General features: G+C 47.4%; 1 protein-coding gene across 1 annotated transcript; it reads left to right on the top strand.

The window, feature by feature from the left end:
• Window positions 1-911: 911 nt before the first annotated feature.
• VGLL1 (vestigial like family member 1) lies at window positions 912-27094 on the top strand. Its single transcript, XM_067722616.1, has 5 exons — window positions 912-1184; window positions 5646-5864; window positions 17040-17459; window positions 19005-19064; window positions 25462-27094. The coding sequence occupies exons 2-5, from the start codon at window positions 5663-5665 to the stop codon at window positions 25503-25505; spliced, it is 726 nt and encodes a 241-aa protein (XP_067578717.1). The 5' UTR covers window positions 912-1184; window positions 5646-5662; the 3' UTR covers window positions 25506-27094.
• The last annotated feature ends 169 nt before the right edge of the window (window positions 27095-27263 follow it).

Raw genomic sequence — 27263 nt, 5'->3', positions numbered from 1 at the left:
GTGGCGGGAGAGGCTGTCTGTGCTGTGGCCCCATCTCTCCTCCCTCCGCCTCTCCAGACGCACTGGCCACCTCGTTCTTCTGTGAACAAGCCAGGTGTGAACCTGCCTTTTGTATTAGATGTTCCCTCAGATATCAGGAAAGCAGGTAACAACATGGTTTCCCCCCCCGGGGTTCTGATCAAACGTCACCTTATCAGAAAATTCTTTCCTGACCGCCTTGGATAAATGAGACACTTCCTATTCCCTGTCTCTGCTTCGTTTTCCTGATTAATTTCTCCTTGTACTTACTGCCATCTGACAAGTCCACATAACGTACAAACATAGAACGTGTGTATATTTATTCCAGGAAGGCAGGGATTCGGTCTGTTTTGTTCACTATGGAACAGAACTCCCAGGATAATGCCTGGTATAGAGTAGGTGTTTAATAAATATCTGTTAAATTAATATGATTGAAACAGAGAATGGGAGAAGCAAAGGACGGCTCCAGGCTTTGGGGTCTGAATGATGGGTGCCACTTACTGAGGTACTATTGAAGATTTTTCAGGACGAGGGCTGGGACTCCTTTGCTCCAAACCTGCAGCTGGAGTCCTGAACTGCTCCATCTCTTGCCGGTTTGGAGAAGTCCTCAATCCCTCTGGGCCCCTGGAAGCCTGAGAAAGTCCAGAATCCTAGGGGGTTGGGCTCCCCTTCTCTTCCCAAGGGGAGAGAGGAAGAAACTAGAGACCAGCCAAACTTCCTGTCTGTTCCAGAGACTGAAAGTCACATCACTTGGATCCCAGCCCCACCACTGAGGCTTCAGACATTACTACTCTGTGTGTGGTTTCCGGGCAAACAATTGGCCGCCCACTTTAAGAGACAATATCGCTAAGTGCTTTTTTTTTAATGCAAAAAGAAAGAAATAAAAAAAAAGAACTACCTATTTTCCTCATTCCTGCAGGTGCCCAACCCGATTGACTTGTTGGAGTACATTTTCTGCATTCTTAATAGATAGCTAGCAGGAAATGCCTCGTTTAGGCTCTGCTAGAAGGGTAGAAAGTAGCAAGGGGAGGGCACAAGATCGCCAGGCCCTGCTCGGGCCAGCACTGAGCTGCTCTAAAACGGGCCAAGGCGGCTCCGGCCATAAAAAGGTACGTTTGCCCGGCCATAGCATCTTCCTGTGTCTCCGCCGATGGTCGAGAATTAAGGTAAGAGGTGGGGACTTTGGGGGAGACAGGAGGGATGGAAATTCAACTGGGAAGGAATCAGGGCTGGGGGCGGGGTGGTGGTGGAGGGCATCACATGCTCTGTTCAGTGAGATACAGTCCGGTCCCTTTGCGGTTTTTGTTCCAGGTGATCACCTCTTTGACTTCCCATCCCACCGCCGGGGTGCTGGGTACCATTTCGCAGAAGGGTGGTAAGCACGTCAAGGTAGGCAGCCTGGTAGAAGTCAGGTCAAACCGTTCCTCTTGGATTCCATGTTAAAATATTTGTGCAGAAGACCGGGCAGTAGTTTGATGCCTACTTGGTGTCTTGATATTTTGTGCGTTGGGGAAACTGCAAGTTACAGTGGGCTTTTGTAGTTCTGCTGTTCGAACGGCACAGCTGACAAAGCTTGGACAAGGCCGAGGGTTTTATCAGCAAGAGACTTTCGCTACAAAGCCAGGCGTCGATACAGAAACATCTTGGCTAGGAAAGTCCCACCCTTTCTTCTGCCTCGTTGACCTCCCATTAGTTCCAGCTTTGCGGCCCCCCTTCTAAGTCAGACCCACCCCACCAATTCACTCCCGAATAAAGAAGAGAGCCCTCAAGGAGGCTTCGTGTGGGGATGAAAGAATTAAATCAGATAACAGTTCTCAGAATCTGAATCGCCCGCAAATACAGATCCTCGCCCCTGAGCTCTGAGTACAGTCCGGAGAACTGCTTATCAGCTGGGTCCAGAGACGTAACCCAGGGCTTTCCTTTCGAGTATGTGTCATGTGTTTGGTGAGGAAAAGAGAGGGGCATGGGCAGGTCTCGGGGTTTATTCAGGATCAGAGTTGTGTAAGGTCTGAGCCCCCCGGGTGAGGGCGCTGAGACGGTGCTCTGACCTGCTCTATCGCTACGGAGCTAGCCTGTGGTCTCTTACCACGGGGGCTGGGAGTGTGCTTCACCGCCCTGATGTCCCAAGAGTCCGGCCGGCTCTTTTCGTGGCTTCAGGGAGACTTAGCAAAGAGAGGTGGCAGGCTGGGTCAAGCCTGAGCTAGAGAAGCGGCCACTGACGAGAGGGTAAGAGGGCAAAACCCACAAAGGCGCCAAGCGGCCCTTGCCGGTACAGGCTTCCAGAAGATGTGTGCGAGAGCGCACGGGCCGCCTGCCTGCACGCCCGACGGGGAGCCAGAGAGCTGGGTTAGGGTCCTGGTGCGAGTCCCGTGGAGGGGAACGGACGGTTAGCCCCACCAGGTAGTTAGAAAGGGATGGGGAGAAAAGGCCAGACACTGAAGTCAGGGAGACCTGAGTTCAAACCCCAGCTTTGCCACCACCGAGCTGCGTGGCCTGGGCCCTCGATTTCCCTTCTCGAAGCCTGAATTTGCTCATCTATAAAATGGGGACAAGAATACCTCCTTGAAGGTTGTAAAGATTGGAGAAAGTACATCTGTAGCTTCCGACACAGGGTAGGTCTAATGTAAACTGCCGCTTTAGAAGAAGGGCTGCGTCCACATTTATCATTACTTCGTCATTCACAACACTGTCGCTTTATTTACTTGATTTGCTATTTTTTGAAATATATTTGACATAACTTCCGTAGATTTAAGGTGTACAACATGCTAATGTGATAAATTTATATGTTGTCATATGATTGCCGTCGGAGCCATTAATTAGCACCTCTATCATGATGCATAATGATCCTTTCCTGTTAGTGGTTGAAATAATTAAGTTCAGTCTCTTAGAAAGTTTGATGATTATAATACAATATCGTTGTCTACTTTCACTGCACTGTGCAGTAGAGCTCTAGGACTTACTCACTACTCATGGCATGTTTGTTTCCTTAAACAACATTGGTCCTGCCCCCCATCCCCGGGAACGACCATTTTATTCTCCATTTTTACAAGTTTGCCTCTTGAAAATTTCACATATAAGTGAGATCATACAGTACTTGCCTTTGACTTACCGTGTAACGGGCCCAAGGATTACACCTTTGCTTTATTTCTATGAGTCCAGGTATCTGACGATAATATGTGTTTTTTCACTGAGGCATAATTTGCCTTCAGTGAAATGCACAGATCTTAAGTGCACAATTTGATGACTTTTGACAAATGTCTACATCCACGTGTAACCTTCACCCTCTTCAGGATGTAAGACATTTCCAACACTCCTACGAGTTCCCTGTCACCCCTTTCCAAGCCCCACCCCGCAGGCGGCCGTTGTTCTTTTATCACCATAGATTATTTGTGCCTGTTTCGTGTAAGTGGAATCATACAATATGTGGTCTTTTGTGTCTGGCTTTTTTCACTCGGCTTAATGTTTTAGTGATTCATCCATGCTGTTGGGTGGATTGGTAGTCTGTGCCTTTTTATGGCTGACGAACATTCCATTGTATGAAAGTGTCACAGCTAGTTTATTTATTCTCCTGGTGATGGACACTTGTGTTGTTTCCACTTTTTGGCTATTATAAATAAAGCCACTGAGAACATGTAGAAGTCTTTGCGCAGATATCTGTTTTCATTTCTCTTGGTTACATGTGCCTAGAAGTGGGATTGCTGGGTCATATGGTTAAGTGTACGTTTAACTTTAGAAGAAACCGCCAGTTTTTCAAAGTGGTTGTTCCCACGTGTTTTGAAATAAGGATACAGTGGATTCATTTTTCAGGTAGTACCTGTGATGCTTACTTAGCATGGTTGTCACCCGGGGGAAACAGATTGACGGGCTCAATCAGAGGCTTCTGGAGACAAGAGAATCCAGCCGTGACTGAGGCTAGGATTCCGAAAGGAGAACTTTTAAGTAAGGGTCCTCTGCTCACTGCCAGATTCCCTCGTAATGTTTCATCCTAATCTGTTGGCACTTCTGGCGGGACCATAAAAGAACAGGCTGCAGAATTCATACACCCCAACCTCTTCATTTTACCCTAGAGGAATCTGAAGCCCAGAGAGGCTCTGTGATTTCCCCCAAAGGCGCACACCCAGCCAAGGGCAAGCCCAGGTCCTCTGACCTGTGACTGGTGTGACTTCCTCGCTTTGTGCTTTTACTGCACGAAATGGCATTTCATCACTCAGCCCATTGTTTACTAAGTGTTAGGTGCTAGAGATAAAGAAATGAATAAGAAATGGTCCCCATCCTCGAGGATCTCAGAGACTGGAGAGGGAGAAGAGCTATTAAACTCTAGTCATTTGCATTATATGCATCAGAATAGATTCAAGGTGTCTTTAGCCAGAGCACGGGACAAGTCGGATTGGATGGCCAGAGGTGACGAAGCACCCAGACTGGTTACTTCCTGGTGAAGGAAGGCCACGGCCTGTCTCCAGTGCCCACTGTGTGCCGGTCCCCGCCTGGGTGCAAAAGGACAGCCTCTGCCCTCAAGGAGCTCACAGGTAGAATCCAATGATGGAGGCCAAGTTTAAGGCAATTTAGCCAACGGCTGTTGAGCATTTGTTCAATATTAAGCTAGAAATCAGGCACCGTTCTAGGCGCAGAGGAAGCGTGGTGAACAGAGCGCTTTTCCCCAATGTCGCCACAAAATATTAGTGTGAAAAGTGTTCTCTGCATTTGCTTCAGGGTATATCTGTCTGGGAGTTCCCTGGTGGCCTAGTGGTTAGGATTCCGGGCTTTCACTGCCGTGGTCCGGGTTCAATCCTTGACTGGGGAACTGAGATCCTGCAAGCGATGCGGCGCGACCAAAAAAAAAAAAAGAAAAAAAAGAATATGGGATTCAGAGTCAATCGGACCTGGATTTAAAGCTCTGACATTTTCTAAATGACTCTGGGCAGAGTATATCTGTCTGGAGGCCTCAGAACTGGTGTTGTTTGTAATTGCTAGTTTCTAAGATGGGGTGGGGGTGGGTGCAGGACCCCATCGAACACAGATTATGGCTTCAGAGGGGAGGGAGAATTTGATGTGTTTGATGCTCCTGCGTGGAAGTCGCCAAGGTGGAAAGCAGTGCTTATTAGGGAACCTGAAATTGTCAGTACCCACTGGACTGCTTAGCCAAGCTCTACTGGGATACTCAGTGCCCTTGTTCAGGGGGATCTGCACGTGCTTTTCGCGGGAGGCAGACACTTCCCCAGAAGGCAAGTTACTCCACTCTTTGGTCTCAGTGTCCCCTCCCTCCCCCTCCTCCCTCCCTCCCTCCCTCTTTCTTTTCTTTTCTTTTCTCTCTCTCTCTCTCTCTCTCTCTCTCTCTCTCTCTCTCTCCCTTCCTCCCTCCCTCCCTCCCTCTCTTTCTTTTTCATTTCCTGATGCTCTTCTAATCATGCTCCCAGACAATCTTTTTCATTTGTAAGAGAGGGTCGCTTCAGGACTCGGTAGAGCTCTGTCTTGTTTCCTGGACTCAGCAGCTGCGCAGCTACCCAGGGCCCCAGTGAGAGAGCCCGAACCTTAGGAGCAAACTGCTCGCCCTCAAGGACGCTGCTTCTCCAAACTACAGCCAAGCCGCTTGGAAAGAGTACCAGTGACATTTTGCGTTTGCTCCGCAGCTCTCCCCTGTGTCACGATGGAAGAAGTGAGGAAGACCTCCGTCCAGATGCAAAGCCCTATCAAGACTGAATGGAATTCCCGCTGTGTCCTTTTCACCTATTTCCAAGGGGACATCAGCAGCGTAGTGGACGAACACTTCTCCAGAGCTCTGGGCAATGTCAAGAGCCCCCAGGGACTCAGCCCTTCCAGCCAGAGCGGAGATGTGATCCTGAGGAATGGTGAGCATGTCGGGAGAGTGGGGCTGGAATTACCTATCGGGCTATCACTGAAAGACCAGTTCTGATGCCCTCAATGCTGTTAGACGTGTGTATATTTCCTGAAGGCACATCACACTGTCTAGTGAGAAGCCACACCCTTTTCTCAGAAGTTTCACGTGAAAATGGACACTGTTTAGGGAATTCCCTGATGGTCCAGTGGTAACGACTCTGTGCTTCCACTGCAGGGGACACGGGTTCCATCCCTGGTCGGGGAACTAAGATCCCCGTGAGCCGTGTGGCACGGCCAAAAAACAAAAAGGACGCTGTTTAATCAAATTGATACACCTATTCCCTTATGTCCTCAATCGTGTTAAGTGCTGAGCTCACTACTCAGTATACAGTAAGAGCGCCACAACTGTTCATTATTAGCACCATTATCTGTACTATTATTATTATTATTACTACTGCTTCTGTCTGACAGGTCAGGAACACCAAAGGACTTGTGATAAGAGCATGCGTGTCCCCCGCGTGTACACCCAGCCTCCTCTCAATTAATAGTGGGTGCTCTGGGGAGCAGGGCCAGGGCCAGAGGGAGGCAAATGAACTGTCTGGCAAATGAACCTCTCCCCACCCTTAACAGCATCAGGGGTGTCTATTGCGCAAGCTCTTGGGTCATTTTTTTTTTAATAATAAGCATTCTTTCTTTTCAAAACACATTTCAAGACAGCTATGTCAAAAGGCGCCGCGCTCACGTGCTGAATGCCTCCAAGTGGGACCTCTGCTTTCAGACGCCAACACCCTGGCTGGCCAGACTCTTTCAGTCTGGGCAGGGAGTGGGTGTATTAGCTGATATAGCTTTTCAGAATTTGCTTCTCTCCCAGAAATAACTTTTCCAGTCAGGTGACGTGATTTCCTCAGAGACTCTTGGGACTTCAGGAAACATGTGGAAGGGGGTGTAGCAGCAGCAGATCCTAAAGGAAACACTGGGCACCAGGGGCTGGGTGGACAGCGGGGAGGCGTGCTGTCTAACGGTGTGCTGAGCGCTTTAGAGCAGCGGCAGGAATGGCTGTTTGGGGAATTGACATGCGGTAAGTGGGATTCACAGGATCTAACTGACTCCTGGGAAGGGTCAAAACCGCAGGCTCTTCATGCCTAGACAAGTCTGCTCACTTTGGGTATTTGACTCTGGGTTAGTTCTGAACACTTTGGCTTGGATATATTACAGTCCCTTCGTCGTCAGCGCCAGCAGTTCATAGTCCCTCACTTCTTCTATTCTGCTCGCCTTGTAAACCCAACCTGAGATAAAACCAACTCTTGTCTTATTGTCACATCTCTTCGCTTCATTTTGCAGCAAGACTTATAACTGGTGTCCATGGACTCTCCGTCCTCTTCCTCTCCTCTCCTGCTCTCTTGAATCCACTCCACTCTGTTTTTCATCCTCAACACTCCTTGAAACCACTCTTATCCAGGCTAGCCGGGGACCTCCACTTTCCAAAGCCAAACGTTCCTTCTCTGTCCTCATCTTAGCTGAGCCATCGTCAGCAACGTTTGCTGCAGTCGACTGCTCTCTCTTGTAAATACCTCCTTCACTTGGATTCCATAATGTCACACCCTCATGCTTTTCCTCCTGGCTTCCTGGTTACCCTCCTTCTGTCTCCTTTGCTGGATGTCCTCTCCTCTTCAACGCTTCAACTCCTAAACATTTGAGGGCCCCAGAACTCCGATCTCAGACAATTTCTCTCTCTACACTCACTCCCTAGGGAATCTCTTCCAGTCTCTTGGTGTTAAATACCATCTATATAAATACCGCCTGTGCGCTGGTCAATCCCAAACGCGTATCTCTAGCCCAGACTGGATTTCAGACCTATCTACACAGCTGTCTACTTGATACCTTCATTTCACAGAGCTAATAGGAATCTCAAACCAAACAGGTCCCAAGCTGAACTCTTAGTTTCCCCGTCACCCTGCTCCGTCCATAAGTGGCAGCTGCATCCTTCCAATTAATTGGAGTCATATTTAACTGCTCTCTTTATCTTATATCCCACATCCAATCCTTCGAACAATTCTGTAAGTTCTACCTTCAAAATATATCCGAGCTCTGACCACGTGTCCTCACCTCCACTGCTGTCCCCTTGGTCTGCGAAGCCGTCTCCACACGCCTGCCCCGGATTTTTTTTTTTTTTTTTTTTCTGTGGTACGCAGGCCTCTCACTGTTGTGGCCTCTCCCGTTGGGGAGCACAGGCTCCGGACGCGCAGGCTCAGCGGCCATGGCTCACGGGCCCAGCCGCTCCGCGGCATGTGGGATCTTCCCAGACCGGAGCACGAACCCGTGTCCCCTGCATCGGCAGGCGGACTCTCAACCACTGCGCCACCAGGGAAGCCCCCCCGGAATTTTGCAGCAGCCTCCTCACCAGTCTCCCTGCTGCTGCCCTTGCCCCACTTCAGTCTATACCATTAAATTGAAAGTCGTACCATATGACTTTTCTGTTTGAAATCCTCCACTAGCTTCTCATCTCACTTGGAATCAAATCCAAGGTCTTTAATGGGGACCTCCCTGGCCTGGGCCCCTGTCATCTTTCTGCTCTCATATCTTACCACTTCCCACCTCCCTCACTCCAGTGTAGCTTCCTTTCTCTTTGTAGAACTTGACAAGTACAGTCCTGCCTCAGGCCCTTTGCACTTCCTCTCCCTGCTTCCTGAAATGCTCTTTCCCCAGATAACGGCATGACTTCCCCTTTCTTCATTCAAGTCTCCATTGGAATGTCATCTTTTCAGACAGGCCTTCCCTGAACGATCTATTTAAAAAATAGAAGTCCCCACCCTGTCACTCTCTGTCTTACCCTGTTTTATTTCTCTTAGCATTTGTCACCATGTGGCATATTATATATTTATGTGTTTCTTAGCTCTTCCTACCCCCTAGACTCTGAATTCTGTGGCAGCAGGGACTCAACCTGTTAACTGATGTTTTCCAAGTACCCAGCCTAATGTCCGACACATGGAAGGTGCTCAATAAATATTTCGTGAATGAATGAAATTGTGATTTGTAGAACTCTTTTTTAAAAAAAAATATTTATTTATTTATGGCTGCATCAGGTCTTCGTTGTGGTGCGTGGGCTTCTCATGGCGGTGGCTTCTCTTGTTGTGGAACACGGGCTGTAGGTGCGTGGGCTTCAGTAGTTGTGGCACAGGGGCTCAGTAGTTGTGGCTCGCGGACTCTTAGCGCAGGCTCAGTAGTTGTGGCACGCGGGCTTAGTTGCTCCGCGGCATGTGGGATCTTCCCGGACCAGGACTCGAACCTGTGTCCCATGCATTGGCAGGCGGATTCTTAACCACTGTGCCACCAGGGAAGCCCCCTGAAGTTGTGACTTGGATCACAAGGTGTTGATTCTGTCAATTATGGAGTCACTGTAGAGAGAGATTCATTTGGTGTATGTCTTTAGAACCAGGCAGCCTGAGGCGGGGCCTGCTTCACCATGGATCAGCCACGTGATCTCAGGGCACAGCACTTCATCTTTCTGGGCCTCCGTTCCCTCATCTGTAAAGCTGAGTATTATTGAACTAGAGAAGGAATCGATGAGATAACGCATGTCAAAGGGCACATAGTAAATGCCATGTAGGTGGTAGTTACTTTTGCGGTGGTGGTGTGAAGGCTTGACGCATGTTTCTGAATGGCTACAGTGGGTACGAGGGCCCACCTTCAAAACATCAGGATCAAAGCGGCAGGCCCCTCCCGTCAGCCCCCAAGTTGTCCAGGTGCTTCTGCTGGGTGGCTGCTGCCTTGTTTCTTATGCCTTCTGACTTTGCTCTGTATTCTGTGAAGCCCCTGCCCGCCAAGGGAACTTGGACATGGCCTTATATCTTGCCCAAGCCAGCCTTCCCAGGCCAAACAGAGAGGCGGCTTTCTTCTCCACCTACCTTCTGGGTTGTTGCATTTTCCGTGAGAGTCTCACAGATCCCGGGACTGTGAAGATGTGTCTCCCTCGCAGCGCGTGGTAGGGGCTAGGCCAATGTTCATTCGTCTAGCTGCTTGAACTGAAATGAAGGAGAAAGTCCGTCTTCCTGAAGGCCTCTCTTATTGCAGTTAGGAGTCAAGTTTCTCATAAGCTCTGCTGCCTCCGGGGAGGGTCCTCTGAAAGAAGGCGGGTCCCCAGTTGTTCTCACTGGAAGTGTTACATGAGATGCACGTAGCTTCGAAGATAGTGGGAAATTCATTACTGACCCTTAGCATCCTCTCAGCCTCTTCAGGCCAGTCCCAGGCTGCCTGGCCCTACTGAGGCCTCAGCTAAGCCACACGGAGAACAGGCTTCCATTCATGGGCTCCCATGGCGGGCTCACCCACATTCTAAGGGTGTTCTGTCAGGCAAATACGCAAAGCCCAAACACTGAGGCCCGTATGGCTAGGAAATGCCGTTGAACTTCCTGGCTGCTTTTCTCAAATCAAAGTTACTCTTTTATTTACTTAGGTATAATTTATACTGGCCCTCCTTGTAGAAAAGAAAACACAAGCTGAAAGTATCTTTGAATTATCTCCCTTTTAGAAGGACGTTGGGGATTTTAGAGTAGGTAACTCGAGAAGCTTCAGAAGTTACTATTTCTGGGATCACGGTTCTGGTACACTACCACCCTGTATTCTTCCTATCCCAGCCTCGAGCCCAGCCCTAGGCCTGGCAACATGCTCAAGGGCTGCTGAGAAGAAGGTATACGTACAGCCTGAGCCCTCAGAGGTCTTTTATAGCCAGTCTCCTTCTCTTGCCCCCTCCAGAATCCAGTCGGGGTGGGGAAGAAACGCTGGGTTTCTTCCTTCCTTCCTTCCTTCCTTCCTTTCTTTCTTTTTTATTTAAAAAAATTTTTTTTAAATTGAAGTATAGTTGATTTACAATGTTGTATTAGTTTGAGGTGTATAGCAAAGTGATTCAGTTATACATATATATGGATCTATTCTTTTTCGGATTCTTTTCCCTTATAGATTCTTACAAGATATTGAATATAGTTCATAGAGTTCCCTGTGCTATACAGTGGGACCTTGTTTTTTATCTGTTTTATATATGGAAGTGTGTATCTGTTAATCCCAAACTCCTAATTTATCCCTCCCCCCTTTTCCCCTCTGGTAACCATAAGTTTGTTTTCTAAGTCTGTGAGTCTGTTTCTGTTTTGTAAATAAGTTCATTTGTATCATTTTTTAGATTCTACATATAAGTGATAGCATATGATAGTTGTCTTTCTCTGACTTACTGCACTTAGTATTATAATCTCTAGGTCCATCCATGTTGCTGCAAATGGCATTATTTCGTTCTTTTTTATGGCTGAGTAATATTCCATTTGTGTGTGTGTGTGTGTGTGTGTGTGTGTGTGTGTGTGTATCATCTTCTTTATCCATTTCTCTGTCCATGCACATTTAGGTTGCTTCCGTGTCTTGGGTTTCTGTTTTAGTGTGAATATCTACATGCGGTATAGTCATGCTAGTTGTTTATGGCCCCTGTGAACCCTGATGACTTCGTGTCTTCCTTCCCAATGAGGGAGAGGACTCTGCACTAACTTACAGGGAGCCACACTGGGTGCCAGGTGCTGTGCTGTAACTGCATTCACTTCAGTCCTTTAAATCCACTACAACTGATAAGGGTCAAAGCTGGGTAAACAGAATCTATGGTGTTAGGAGACAGGAGAGGGGTTACATTTGGAGGGGTTTAGTGATGGGAAAGGGGGCTGAGGAAGGCTTCTGGAGTGACCGTCATATTCTGTTCCTTGATCTGGGTACTCATCACTCAGTTTGTGAAAAATTTTTCCCCCCAGCTGCACGCTTATACTTGTGCATTTTCCTACATGCGCGCTGTTCTTCACAAAACCACTTTACAATGGGTATTAATAGCTTCACTTTACAGAGGAGGAAACTGCATCCCAGAGAGGGTAAGTGATGGATGGGTCACGCAGCCCAGTGAATGATAGAGATTGAAGCCCAGAGAGGGTAAGTGATGGGATGGGTCACACAGCCCAGTGAGTGATAGAGATTGAAGCCCAGGCCAGTCAGACTCCAGAATCAGTCTCTTGACTATTCCACTGTGTTGCCTTTGTAGACCCTGACGGCACCCCAGCCAGAGAGTTAATGCCTATTAGGACTCTCACTAATAATGTTAATAATGACTAACATTTATTGAGCACTTCCTGTGTGCCAGACCCTTTGCTAGGGGCTGTCACGTGAATTAATCTTACTGAATCTTCAGACCAACCTATTGGTTAATTCTCACCATGCCCATTTTCCCGGTAAGAAAACTGAGGCTCAGAGAGGAAAATGACTTGTCCAAGATTCCACAGCTAGTAAGGGGCAGCTGTTCACAGCCAGATCATTTGATTCCAGATACTGAGCTCTTAGCTACTTTCAAAATACTAGTACACTTTCTATGTTTAATCTCCTATTTTCAGTTGGGAAAGGGAACCTGGATAATCAGCAAAAGACTAGGTAATCCAGGCAGGAGGCCATGAAGGAGGGGGTGGGACTGAATAGGACCCACCCCCCTGAACTGGGTGCCCTGGAACAGGACTGTCCCCCATAAGCTGTCTCTGCCTCTGGTGTTATTTCAGCCATCGGCTAATACAAAGAATATCCTCTTTGTTTCTGGGATGAATGAATCAGGCAGGTCAAAGTTGGGACCTTCGTGGGGCAAGATATGTGTGTGTGTTCAGAGGGATCTCGGCTTCAACTTCATCATAAAACAGCATTTATATTAAAGGTGGAGACGGGGGACAAAGAAGGAGGAAAAGATGGGTGGAAGGTAATCAGACAATTATTTCACAGCTGTGACAGGTTCACTGAGTCAAGTGGGTTCATAAATTTTTACTTAACTAAATTTTTCTAATCACAAAAATAATGTGTCAAGTTTTGAAACTTTAGAAAACACAGAAGCATTCAGGACACAAAACCACATGTGCATCTATGTGCACATACTAAGTTTTACAACCTAACATCATTTTGCACATCATGGCTTGTAACTTGGTTTTTTAACCGACAATAAGCCATATGTATCTTTATTGCCATTACATGTTCTACTACAACATCATTTTATGGCTCAAGAGTATCCTTTTTATAGATGTACCAGATCTATTAAAATTTTCAGACATTTAGATTGTTGCCAGTCTTTCACTATAGGTAAATATCACATCGAATATCCTTGTAGCTCAATTTTTGCAGGCATCATTGCTTATATTCTTAAAATAAATGGCTGTAAGTAGAATGACTGCATCAGAGTCCACTCAAATTTTAGGGTTTCGATAGCTACTGACAAATTGCTCCCAGAAATGTTATGCCCATCTGCCCCCCGTCCAGCCACAGGAGTGTGTGAAAGTGCAGGCTCGCTGCATTCTTGCAATTATGGGAGACAGAACCAGTGAATGAAGTCTGAGGCTGAGAATCAGCCAGCTCTATACCTGCTGGCTATGTGTGGCCTTAGGCGAGTTCGTTTAACCACTATTTTCTCATCTGGGTTCCTGTGAATCTCACGGGAGACGCATCCAGAATGCTAGATAAAGAGCCTGGCCCATAGTAAGTGCTCAATAAACAAAAGCTCTTCTAGATGTACAGTGGTTCCTGCCCACCTCTGATGGATTATTTCTGGCAATGTACACACCAAGCCAAGGCTTCTGAAATCTCTCTCATAGCCAATACCTACTCCATCCTCCACGTCAGCCCCGAAGCGCTGCGGCTGCCACTGCTTCCCAGACGCCTTGGCTTTGTCCTTTCCTGCCCTCCCTTCTGTGCTGACTGAGGGCAAGGAGGCTCCTCAGGCCTCATGCATTACCAATTTGCTTTTCCTGGTTGATTCTGTGGAGTGTTGCAGACCAGGGGAGAAACCCGTGAATGTGAGCCTACACGGCGTTTCTAAACCAAAATAATACTAATAGTAACCACAGCAACAGCTCTCACTTCTTGAGTGCCTACTAGGTCCCGGGCACCATGCCAAACGCTTTACATGTATTGTCCCCTTCCATCTCACGACAGCCCCAAGAGGCTCTGAGACAGGAGGGGACATGCTCGGTGTCACACATATAGGAGGTGGCAGAGCTGTGATTGGACTCCCAGCCTGTCTGGCCTCAAAGTCTGTGCTCTTAGACCCTCTGCGTGCTGCTCTCGTCCACAGAGAAGGATTTAGTGGGGACTGTGTGTGTGCATGTGTGTGTGTGTGCGCGCCAGCATGCCTGTGCACGTGTGAGGGCACACACGTGGGTGTGCCTTCATTACAGTAACGTTTAGTCAGGGCCCACTCTGTGCCAGGCACTGTGCAAGTTCCTGAGTATGTGATGGTGAACAAAAGAGAAGGGATCTCAGTCCTCTTAGAGCTTACTGGCTAGTGGGGAGGACCAATAGTGAGGGAAGGAGGGCAGGAGGGAATGGAATCACAGGTTAGGCTTATGCCACGGAGCGGTAAGCAGGGCATAGTCACAGAGTAGCAGGCTAACACCCTGGACATTGGCAGCTCAGGGAGAGCCTCTCTGAGGGGGTGACATTGAAGTTGGTGTGTCCAGAAACTAGTCTGGAACGGGAGACGGGACCACCACGCAAGGATAGAGTGGAGGGAGGGTCCTCTGGGGTGGAAGCAAACTCTGATGCCTGGAGGTGTTTTCTAGAAGGTTCTGGGGTTCTCAGCAGTGTCTATGGGTGGCATGGGTGGTGCCTCTGGGTTTGCTTAGGATGCCAGAGAATAGCTAGCTATTTTCACCCTAAAAGGGCAGGGTGGGAAATGGAGACTTGCGCTCTCTGAACAGGACCTGGTCTTAGGACCAGAGGCCTCAGGAATGCTAGAGGCATGGATGGGACTAAGAGGCTGGGGCTACATGTTCAGAGTTGGAGTAGAGGGGATGGAAGCCTTTTGTATTCCTACTGAAAGAAAAATCCAGCCTGGGAGGGAGGGGGAGGGGCAAAATAGGAGAAAGGGATTAAGAGGTACAAGCTACTAGGTACAAAATAAATAAGTTACAAGGATGTAATATACAGCTCAGGGACTATAGGCGATATTTTAGAGTAACTTTGTATGGAGTATAATCTCTAAAGATACACCTGAAACTAAAATAATATTGTAAGCCAATTATACTTTAATTAAAAAAAAAAGACTAAAGCCGCATCCACTTCAAGACATCACAAGATAGGAGGTGGTTAACATTTCACAAACACTGCCTAGTGTCACCTTGAAGGAAAAGAAAAAGAATGAGAAAAATCCAGCCTTCCCTAAGTGTCCCCAAAGAGCTCCTTGCCCGCTCTCCGTTCATTAGTGTAGGTTGGGGTTTGAGAAGGCAGCAGAGTCTTCCCTAGGGCTCCCTCTCATCTCCCAAGTAACTAAGAGGGGGATCTTGGGTAAGGAAGTGTCACCAGGGCCACTTCTAGCGGTGGCAACCGGGAGCCACTCCAGCGGCCCCCAGAATAGATGGCCGTGGTTGTTGGAAGCTCTTTGCCCAAGCAGCCTGGGAAAGAGGCCCACCAAAATCTAGGGTCTCTGCTCCACGGGACACCGCACCCAAGCCTGCTCTGGCCAGGTGCTTTCCCCAGGCCACCCAAGGCCCACCATTGGGTTGCTGTGAATTCAGGATTGGGCCACATACTCCAGCCAAACTGTGCTCTGGTGCACTCAGTGACCAAGTGTGACCTTGGCCAGAGGCACGCCACCCACTCCCCTTAACGTTTCACTCAGAGAATTCTGGAAGGGAAGCAGTTTTTAAAAATATTCAAAACACGCTGGGGCCTTGCCTTCCACTTTTCAAGTGTTCAAAACCTAGGTCCTGTGCATGAGATCTGTGAAGCCAGTTCAGATGGAAACTGCCCAGTTATCAGAGGCCACGCACTGTTTCTCATTTGTGCTTAGGACATGTTCTGTGCCCTCATTCAATACGAAGCACAAACAGTGGTTAGCCTAAGTCAGCTTAATCACTGTTTGTGCTACACAGCGCCCTGAATTGCTACTAGCCCGCAGATAACAGTTTTCAAAAGTAACATCCATCCCCAGGAACAAATCTTCATGTGCTTCCTTGCCCTTGGCTTCATTAAAAGTAGCCACCCATCGCCCATCTCTCGTGAACGCTGGGAAAAGTTGGGCAGAGTATCTGTGTCGTGTAGGTTAGGGCTTGTTTTGCTGTGGTGGTGGGTGGGACACTCCAGTATCACTGGGCTGACCTCTCAGACAAAATCCAGGCAAATTAAACATTCAGGGGCACTGGGACAGGTGCAGGAGGAGGGGGAGGGGGCCTGACAGCCACACCCACGCGCCCTCTGCATTATCTTGGGTAGATAAGAACCTCCAGGCTTTAAGCGCCATCTGCCAGAGTTCGCTCTCTCCCTCCGCCCCTCCTCCTGAGTGGGTGTTGAGAATGGGGAAAACGCCCGTCCATGTCATGGGCTGCCCGAGACTCTTCGAGAACTCTGATTCAGCAGCTGTTAGAGGCGCAATTTGAACCAGTGTCTCTGAGACCAAAGGAGACTCCATCCCCACTAGCTTGTCCACAAGAACTTTGCAAGAAGAAACTGAGTTGCTGCTTGACCTTGAGCATTTTGCTTTCGCAGGAAGAGGTTCAAGCCACCACTTCCCTGCCCATCACTGATCCCTCCAGCTCAGATCCCTACTTGGCTAAGCTGCTTGGCTAACTTGGTCCAGTCTGTTAACATCCCCATGCCCCAGACCTCTCTTGAAAGTGGGGTTTCAATCCCTAGAGTTGTGTGATGTAAGCAAGTATTAAACCCTTTGTAAAGTTCTGTGGAGTCCTCCTATTCGGTGTGTTCCAAGCACCAGCTATAAAATAAAGCCAAACAACGGCAACAAACAAACACCAATCACCTTTAACCAAGTAATTCTACTTCTAGAAAAGTTTCCTTGAGGGGCTAGTTGGACAAGGGATGTACTGCCTTATGATGGGATACCTGCAGCCATTTAAAAAGCTGGTGTTGGCTCTATTCTTTGCTCTGGGAGGATGTCTGCGATATTTTAATAATGCAAAAGCGACCTTGAAAACAATATGTGATGTGAAAACAATGCATACATGAATAGAAACAAATCTTAGAAAGAAGTACACCTAAAGGTAGACAATGGCAGTCTCCGGATACTATGCTTAGAGTGATTTTTTATACAATTAAAAAATAGTATATATTAACCAGAAATAAATTAAGCTAATTCCATTTTGAAAACAATACATAAAACTGTCTTCTAAATCTTTCCTTCCCAGATAGTGGCATGCCTCCAAATCAGTGGCGTTTCTCTTCTCAGTGGACAAAGCCACAGCCGGAAGTATCTTTTGCAAATGGTGCCGCCAGCTGCAGCTTGAGTGGATCTGGTCCCATGGCTGTGGATCAGTATCCAGTGTCCCTGACCGGGAGCCCTTCCATTCAGCCTGGCGAGCCGAGGCATTTCTCCTCCCTCGCCAGCTCCAGCTTCCCAGAGCTTGGCTACCCTCATGCCTTTTCCACTGGGCACTCGGTTCCAGAGACCCAGCCTGATGGGAAGTATGAGCCCCTCCTAAGTCTCCTCCAGCCAGAGAGATGCCTAACCCATCCTCAGGAATCTGCCTCGTGGGAGGATGGCAACTCTGCCCAGACGGCTGGAAGCATGGGATTGCTCTTCAACCTGCCTTCCGGCTCAGCCCACAGTAAGGAAATGCCTCCAGATGCTTGGAGGATTGCCTCTGATTGGTTGTGGTTGAGAGTGAGTTGGCGTGAGATGGGATGTGAGGACGACTTGCTGCCACTCCAGCTACGGGGCTTCTGAGGGATAGAATGTTTTGCTTAAGTTCCATCTGTCTTCACTAGGCTGCGTCGATAGTCACCGTTTAACGACTAAAGGGTTGCATAGATAGCCAGACAGATGCACTTGGCTCAGAGTATTCACCCTGGTCTGCTGACTTGGACTTACCCTAGAAAAATGGGCTGCTGCCTAAAATCTTAGGGTCCTGCATTCACCTCACTGTGAGCTGCTAAATAATCCATTTGTAAGACAGAACTCAGGGATATACCTACAGGCTCAAAACTCTATCCTCCAAACAGGTTGGCAACTTGCAATAATGCCAGACCCCTAGGCAAGAACAAGGGCCATCTATACCATCCATCTGCTCCACACATTAAAATTCAAAGTGACTGGAGGCAGCCCCCTTGCTGCCTGGAGAGCGTCACGGTGCCTGACTGTCTGGGGCTTCTGCTCCCAGACCCACACCCCTCCACAAATGAAAGCATCCTTAAGGCTCATTCACCATTTCATTTACTCACTCACCTGACAGATATTTAATCCTCTGGCTTTCTGTACCCTAGATGAATTTTCTTTCCAGCTCCCTGGTCCATACGTATCTGGTTCTAGCGTTCCATGCCTGAAAGAAATTGCTAGAAGCTGCTTTTACTTCCGAACCAAGTATATATATTACACAAAGGGCCTGTTCAGTCTAGCCCTACCCAGGTCAGGTGCTGTGCTCCATCCTAATGTCGAAAACCAATTTCCCGTTAAAATACCACTCCATCATTCCCACAGTTTGATTAGGAATGTACCTAAAGAGTAAATCATAAAAATGTCATGCTTGGGAAACCTATGAGGATTCCCACCCTAGTCTTCTTTTTCAAAAATCTGCTCCTGCTGGATTCAGAGGGACAGATGAGGCCAACTGTGTATATATGCTTGTGCACACACACAGCAGAGCCCTGTCTCAACAGATGGTTAGAACACAGATGGCTCAAATCATCACCTCCCAAACATAACAAGCCCGTGCAGTTCAAGTCCAATTCAGCAAAGATTTAGTGAGCATCTACTATATGCCAGGCACATCATGGCAAAGCCACCATGCAGGCATTATCCAATTCCTGAAAGTTCTAGACACATTCTCAAACAAATGTTGATCGCTAAAGTCTCGACTGCTACCAACTCTTCAGACTCTCCTACTAATGCAGATATCTGTCGGATTAATTGGTGACCGATGGTCCAGGATCTGTTGAGGAAGTCAGTGGCCCTTGATCAGAAACATTGCCTGTAACATGGGAACAAAACCCACAGGGCCTTCAAAACAGAAGCTTCTCTGTTTTTGTAGCAACTGATAAAATGTCAGGTGTCTATAAATTGAGGACCAGGCGATTTGGGGTTCCCTGGGGGGCTTCTGGGCACTTTCTAACCCAGTCCCCGATTTCATTCCCAATCATGTTTTCTATTTTCCTAGGTAAGAAAATCTATTTCCCCCCTGATGGTGGACCTGCCAGCTCCAGCCTTGCAGTTGAAAGTAAGTATCTGCTTCTGCCTTTGATAACATGTCTCTGTATCCTGAGAACAAGCTTGTAGCATAAAAACCAGGATCTCCCACGCTCGACAGACACATCAAGGCATTTTTATGGGTATCATGACATTTGTTTCTAGTTTTTGTTCCTGAGAATTGGGCTGCCCAAACCTTTTAGTCATGTCCAATTTTGTCATCATCGTGTAGATGTGGATAAAATCTTTTCATCATGGTCAATATGTTCTTTACAAATGTAGCAATTTCTCATGGAAAACTGCCCTCCTGAGGGAACATAATAGACTTCATGGTTCCCCAATGAAGAGGGAAGGTGCTAACTAGCCGTGTGGCTCCAAGTACATCATTATAGTAACTGCTTCCCTTTAAGGAATAAAGAGCTGGTATTACAGCCTTAAAATTCCCTTTTAATACCAATAAAAAGACATTTTCACACTTGCTCTGTGAATAAAGTTTTTTCAGTAACTCAAAAAAAAAAAAAAACAAACCCAGGATCTCCAGCAATTGAAATGACCCCCATTTCTACTTAGTATTTTCATCCCTAGAATAGGTTTCATTTTGGTCTCAAAGAGCCCGTGCACTTGGTATCTTGTAAAACGTCTTGCCCATTTTCTAATTTGGCTATAAAAGCAACTCTATTGAGTTCTTTGCGCTGGATTTAAGTGAGATAACCAAGGTGACGCAGGAAAATGAACAAATTCATGAGGGCTAGCCTGCTCTTTCCCAGATGTTCAGTTTTCAGCCTAGAACATAGGGCCACCCCGGGACTCTGCAGTCAGAGAAAATGCCACCTGATACCAAAGGCTAGGAGTCTGTCTGGGCCCACGCTCAATTTGAAAGTGATGTCAAATGAGGACAGTCTCAGGGGTTGACATGAGGATTTTCGTGACCTGGTGTCGAATCCAGCTTCATTACTTACTAGCTTTAGGAACTTAGCCACGTTTCTTCACCTGTCCATACCTCAGTGGCTTCATTTATAAAATGATGATTAAAATAATGCCCACCTCATCAGGCTTCTGTGAGGATTAATTGAAATAATATATGTAAATGCTTAGAATTTACATTCTAATGGGAATTAGCTCCAGTGAGCCCGGCACAACATAAGGCAGCAAAAAGTGCCTTTCAGGAGGGCATCCTGTGTGCCTTCAGCTGTTCTCGTGCTGTGTGTTTGAGAGGCATCAAGGGAAGAGCTGCCACCACGGCCCCAGATCTCAGGCACTTTACAGTTTGGTGTGGAGTGAGGGTGAGCACGATATATAGGCCTCCCTAGGATGTCCGGTCCTTGAGGGCCGAGGCTTTGAGGGGTGAACCGCCCCATCCTTAGCACCTGCGGCAGTGCAGAGGTCAGATGAATGAGTGCACAGGTGCTGGAAACAATAAAAGAACATCGAAAAAGGAAATGGTAAAAATCTATCTGCCAACAGAGTACAAATTAATTTTGTTTGACACCATTTTGTAAAAGAGAAACAAGCAAGGCGCAAATCACCCTCAGGGAGGAACTGGCGGTGCCCAGGTGGGGAGGGAGATTTAAGGTAGCGCGGCTTTGTCAGGCTTCATGGAAGGCTCTGCCTGAGGGGATGAGCTCTGCTGGCCTTCTAATGAATGATATCAGGGTTATCAAGTCTCCTAAGTACTTGTTAAGAGTTTATACATTTAAAAATTATAAGCCTTAGAATTACTAAAAACTTGATGATTTCCGTTGTTCACAGGCCCAAATTAACAGCAGCACCACCTGTGGGTGATGGCTGTGAGGCAGATCCCACACACTGCATCCCGCTCAGTCCCCACAACGACCTTGAGATACGGGTATGAGGACATCCTAGGTGCCTTATACGAGAGGTAGCCAGTAAATAGGGATTGACTGACTGAATGAAGGAATGAATATGCCCATTTTATAGATGAGGGGACTGAGTCTCAAACAGGTGAAAGGCCTTACTCGCCTTAAGATCACACAGCAGCAGGCAGCAGAGGTATTCTCTCTCTGCTCTTGCCGTGTCCTACAATGATCAGCATCGAAAATTACACGAAACATAAATCATCAAAACAATTCCAACTTAAATCAAGTGTACAACAGTGAAGATTAGCAACTGGTACGGTTGTTTCACTGTATATGGGTTCACTGTCCATCTGTGGCCAGGACACCATCCTGGAATAAGAGGAGTGGGTGCAGAAGACTTGGAAAGCGTGCAAAGGAGCAGTATTACCTTGAGAAAGGGCCAAGGGGATGAGCCTTCCATGCAGAGAGCAGTTGACAGGAGGTGGGGAATGGGTACCTGGCTATGCCAATAGCCCCCATCCCCATTGGCCAAGCTGCAGCTGTGGCTTTGGGCAGAGGAGGCAGCAGGGTGTGGGGACGGGGAAGTGGGGTGACTCCCTAGGTGGATAAAAGGACCAGGAAACCCCTTCAAAACCCATGCTCTTAAGAGAGCACACTGCCAGTTTCTCCATCTTGCCTGGTGCTGAGAACCACAGGGGAGCTCGTGAAATGCCCAGATTCTGTGCCATCACTTCCTGGTTGGTAGCTTTGGCGTGGGACTTGGTCGCCTCTTTATATGTTTGGTTCTTGATATATTTTATATTGACCTGATTTGGGTGGGGGCTTGGTTTTTTTGGGGGGGTTTGTTTTTTGTTTTTGCCCACGCGCCTTGTGAAATCTTAGTACCCCGACCAGGGATTAAACCCAGGCCCTGGCAGTGAAAGCGCTGAGTCCTAACCACTGGACCACCAGGGAATTCCCATATATTAACCTGATTTTGAAGTGAGCTGGATGAAACTTTCAGGAAGGATTTTGGTAGTTCTGAAAGATTTCCTCTGTGAGACCCCAGATAAATATTTGTCAAAGGAAGGAAGGAAGGCCGAGTCCCCTCCTTCCCCTCCAATATGGCCTAGTCCCCTCATGCAGGTGTCCCACACCCATGAGGCAGAGACCTTGTGGAGAGAAGAGCGATCTGCTGGAAGGGTAGTTAGTTGGAGAGACCTTTCCGGAGGGGACTCCCCAAAACTGCGGTGCCGAAATTTTTAGTGAATTTGATTTTTTTAATCTGTACAAATAGACACTGATTCCTTGTACATTTCTTCAGTTTTTACAGGTAATAATAATATTGACATTGCTATTTGCCAGACACGGTGCTCTTTTATTTACATATATAAATCTCATAGTGTATAAAACTGTCTTGGTCCCTGCTCCCCAGAGAGTTAATAGTCTAGTGGGGAAGGTAGACTCCATCAAAAAAACAATAAAGAAGACAAAACAAAATATTTGCAAGTTACGGTAAGTATGAAGGAAGCATACCAAGTGTTGAAATAGAGAAAGATGGAGGCCAACTTTGGATAAAGTGGTCAAGGGAGGCTTCTGTGTGGAAGTGATGTGCAAGCAGGGACCCGAATGAAGTGAGGGATGGAGTGAGCTTTAGGAAGAGCTGGAGTGGAGATGGAGGGAGCTGCCCTGCCCAGGCCCGGAAGTGAGTGAGGAACGGGCCAGAGCCCAGCCTGGAGAGGTCGACTGGGGCCGGCTGACACAGGGCCTTCTGGGTCATGGTGGGAGGTTGGATTTTCTCTTCTAAGTGACCCAGTGAGCCATGGAAGGGTTTGAAGTGTGAGCCAATTTGCATTTATTTATTTATTTTAAGTATTTTTACAAATTTTATTTATTTATTTTTGGCTGCGCTGGGTCTTCATTGCTGCGCTCTGGCTTTCTCTAGTTGCGGCGGGGGGGGGGGCTGCTCTTCCTTGCGGTGCGCGGGTTTCTCATTGCAGTGGCTTCTCTTGTTGTGGAGCATGGGCTCTAGGCGCACGGGCTTCAGTAGTTGTGGCACGCAGGCTCAATAGTTGTGGCTCACGGGCTCTAGAGCACAGGCTCAGTAGTTGTGGCTCGCAGGCTAGTTGGTCCGAGGCATGTGGGATCTTCCCGGACCAGGGCTCGAACCCGTGTCCCCTGCATTGGCAGGCGGATTCTTAACCACTGCGCCACCAGGGAAGCCCCCAGTTTGCACTTAATAAGGGCGCAGAAACCTGCTGTGGAGAGGATTGACTGGAGAAAGGGATGAGAACAAAGAGACCAGTTAGGAGGCCAGAAGCATAGGATGGTAGCCTGGATCAGATGGCAGCAGTGGAGGCCAAATGAAGTTAATGCATTTGAGATCTATTTGAGGGGGGTTAGCTCTTCGGTTTCCTGCTTGAGCAACTGGGTGGATATATGTATGGAAATGAGGAAGACTGTAGGAGAACAAAACTCTGACCACGTTCAGTCTGGGTGCCTACAAGACATGCAAGCGGATATCCCTCTTCAACAGTTGTGTATGTAAGTGTGGAGTTCAAGAGGGGAGTCTGGATAAACTTCTGAGATTGTTCAGTATAAAATGACATTGAAAGCCATTGAATGATCACCCAGGCAGAGAAGAGAGAAGGGCAGAGGGCAGAGTCTTGGAGTGTGCCAATATTTACAAGTTGAGGACATAAGGACCCAGAAGATGATACTGAGAAGAAGCAGTCCCTGGGTGGGAGGAGAGCCAGGAGCGTGAGGTGTTACAGAAACTCAGAGAGGAGAAAGTTCCAGAGAGCATGATCAACTGTGGCAAAGGCTTCCGAGAGATCAAATAAGAGAAGACCAGGGAAATTTCTATTGGATGTGGCATCAAAGATTTTGATAACCTAGTTAAGAGCAGTTTTCGTTATAGCGTGTGGACGGAAGCGAGGTTGGGTGGGTTGAAGAGGGAATGGGAGATGAGAAAGTGGAGACAGTAAATGCCAGTAGCTTCTCGGAGAGCTTAGCATTGAGGGGGGTGAACAGAAATAAGGTGGTAGCTACGGAGACTAGTGGAGTGGAGTGGGTCTTTTTTTTTTAAAGAAGGCAAATATTACAGCCTATACAAAATGAAGAGATGGATGACAGGAGGATGAGGATAAATTCGTGGTTGAAGTCACTGAGAAGTTTTTTTAAAATTTTTTTTTTTTTAATTTTTTTTTTACATCTTTATTGGAGTATAATTGCTTTACAACGGTGTGTTAGTTTCTGCTTTATAACAAAGTGAATCAGTTATACATATACATATTTCCCATATCTCTCCCCTCTTGCGTCTCTCTCCCTCCCACCCTCCCTATCCCTCCCCTCTAGGTGGTCACAAAGCACCGAGCTGATCTCCCTGTGCTAAGCAGCTGCTTCCCACTAGCTATCTATTTTACGTTTGGTAGTGTATATGTGTCCGTGCCACTCTCTCGCTTTGTCACAGCTTACCCTTCCCCTCCCCACACTGAGAAGTTTTGAAAGGGACATGTGGAAGTACTGACATTTGCTAAGAGGAGGGGACCTTCTGCCATTGAAAGCAGACAAAAGAAGGAGAATAAGGACACAGATGCAAGTAGATTTGCAGGCTTGTTTGTGGGGAGTCTGAAATGTACTAATTACACGATTTCTCTCTTCTCAGTCAACTATGAAGGCTGAGATCACCAGTTTAAGTGGAAACAGGCTTGGGTGACTTTTGCCAGTGCTGTTGGGTTAGTGTAATGCAGAGAAGGCAAACGGTGAGGTTCATCCAGGGTTGACATTTTGATGAGTGAGTGCGATGGGTGGAGAAAGAGGAAAAGGAGTTGAGGGTATTTGCAAGCGAGTGATTGGAACAAGGGACCATGGCGTGTAAGCTGCTCAAAGAAGGAAATGGAGGCAGATGGGAGGTGCCGGGTAGTGGAGGTTGATGGATTGGAGGATGAGGTTATATAAAATGCGGTGATAAGACTACGTAAGCCAATGACATTGGGACATGGTGGTTGGAGAGCGGATGTTCGAAATTGAGAGGGCAAGGATGCTACCTGTGTAGGCCATGATGAGGTCTGGCGTGTGACCAGGGCAAATGGCTGGCTGAAGTGGCATGAAGTAAAGATCATTAGAAGGTGAGGAGAATGACAAGAGCCATGGAAGTGAGGCAAAAGAAGAACCAATAGCTCCCCACACCACGGGTACTGTTTATATCCTCATTCACAGATGAGAACATGGAGCTTTAGGGAGGTTAAGTCACTTGCCCAAAGTCAAGGTAAGTGTCAGCGTCAGCTTTCTCTGTCCTTGGTCTTACCCACTAATCTAAGCTGCAGCATGACCCCACAATAATTCTACTCCCTATAAAGGCACTGCCTCTTTAACAAAATAAGAGCTAATATTTATTGAACATATCTGTGCCACACACTGTTCTAAGGGCTTTACATGTGTGTAACTCATGTAGGAGGTAGGTATCATTAGTATTCCCATTTACCAGTTGAGGAAAGTGGGGCTCAGATAGGCTAGGCAACTTGCCCAAGGTCACACAGCTAGGAGTGGTGAGGTAGGTCAGAATTCAAACCTGGGCTCCTTGGACCCCAAGCTGGCTTCTTTCCTCATCATGCTTATCCTATTTTTCAGAAAGCCAGTCTCCAGAGAGAAGAAAAGATCTGTTCTTTTACTGAACTCCGGTTTAAAGAAGAGAATTCCTTTTTCCAAACCTGCTTATGGTTTTCTACTGAGAATCCAGAGGGTCTAGAGACATCGCCGTCCTTATCTCTTTCTGCCACAAAAGAGCACTGAGTCCAAAGCAAGTTTCTGTTCTCCCTGAAATTCTATACTTTTCCTTGGCACCTATGCCCCACATTAGGTTTTTTTTTTTAACTTTTTCAGCATATAAGATGGTTAAAAGAGATGTTCCGCGGTGGGGAGCATAGAGGCTCACACCCCCTGCACCCACTGCCCTCCTACTTAGAAATCAGCCGCCTTACCCTCCATCAGCTGGGTCTTCCACATCAAGACTGATGGCGTGGTACCCGATGGGGTTGTCCCACTCTTCGAACTGAATAGAGGTTCCAGGAACAGCCTGACACTTTCTAGCCTTAACCAGACTATTTCCATCTTCCCTCTTGCCTCTACAAAAAGCAAAATGGAAATGGGGTGGGCAAGACCCACTGAGAGTGGCTGGAGTCTGAAAGGAAGCTGAAAAGGTCTCAGGCTGGGCCTGATGAACGAGATAGTCACCCGGAAAATTCGATCCCTGAATTCTAAAAAAGTGATTCCAAATAGAATGGCTGAGCAATCTGAGAAGTAACTTGCAAGTCGTTAGTAAGCAAACCACGCCATCCCAAGTGGGGCCTAGAATGAGCTCTGTATCCAGAACGTTTCTTGGATGAGTTGCAAGACTTGCTGGCTGCCTTCCCTCTGAGGAGGAGGTCATCTGCACCTGACAGCCTTCTGCAGAGGCCCGCCTGGCTGCCATGAACACGGAAGCTTTCCTGTAGCTCTTCCGCTGTTAGTGACATCGGGAAAATAGTAACTTTCTTTCCAGCACAGAACCGTTGGGGCCACCAGTGTGGCTGCCCACGTGGGTCCAAGACTTGGTAGCAGGACTTCTCTGCAGATTGTTCCAGATGAGATGACAAATTTCTCCAAACTCATTCATCTCTCCGATCTGATAGACAGCTCATGGTCCGGTGTGAGCTCGGTACTTAGCCCTGACAACCCTGGAGGCCCCTGCCACCAGCGTTCCCCACGCACACCCCAGTTGCTCCCGTGTAACAGCTCAAAGGGTGAATAATCAAATGACATTTTTGGATGATGCTATTCTTAATTCTAAATTCTTTCACATCCATGATCTCATGCAAACTTCTCAGCAACCCTAGGATTGACATGATTATCTTCACTTAATACATGTGGATACTGAGGCTTAGAGTTGGCCAATGACTTGCCCAAGGTCACACAGCCAGCGCTGGAACCCGGGTCTGATCTCGGGGCTCTTTTCTCTCCACCATAATATTTATCAAAGGTTACCATCAGGGCGGCTCTTGGATATTTTGTTCTCCCATCTGCTATGTAAATAAAGACCACAGCTCTTGCACGAGTGAATTGGTAACTTTGGCAGTAATACAGTAATTCTCTTGTCTCAAGCAGTTTTTCCAGTGTGTTACATAGGTTTCCGAGATTTACTAAGAGAAAAAAAACTTGACCAGTACATTTTCTCTCAGTTATTTGCCTTCAAAAGCCGTGTTCTATTTTAGGTGATGGTTGGGAAAATTCAGGGTGGAGGCTGATTCCAGCACTTAAACAAGTGTGTGTTTATCTTGGCTCGCTGTAGAAAGATTCATCTGTTAGAAGATAACATGCCCATCAGAACTGAACTCAATATGCTATTTAGGGAAAAGAAAAATGATTCCAAGAGGGCTGGCATTTTGTGTAGCCTG

Source organism: Pseudorca crassidens, chromosome X (genome assembly GCF_039906515.1).
Source record: "Pseudorca crassidens isolate mPseCra1 chromosome X, mPseCra1.hap1, whole genome shotgun sequence".
NCBI lineage: Eukaryota > Metazoa > Chordata > Mammalia > Artiodactyla > Delphinidae > Pseudorca > Pseudorca crassidens.
Note: the sequence above shows the minus strand (reverse complement) of the source record. Positions and strands in the feature narration are given on the sequence as shown.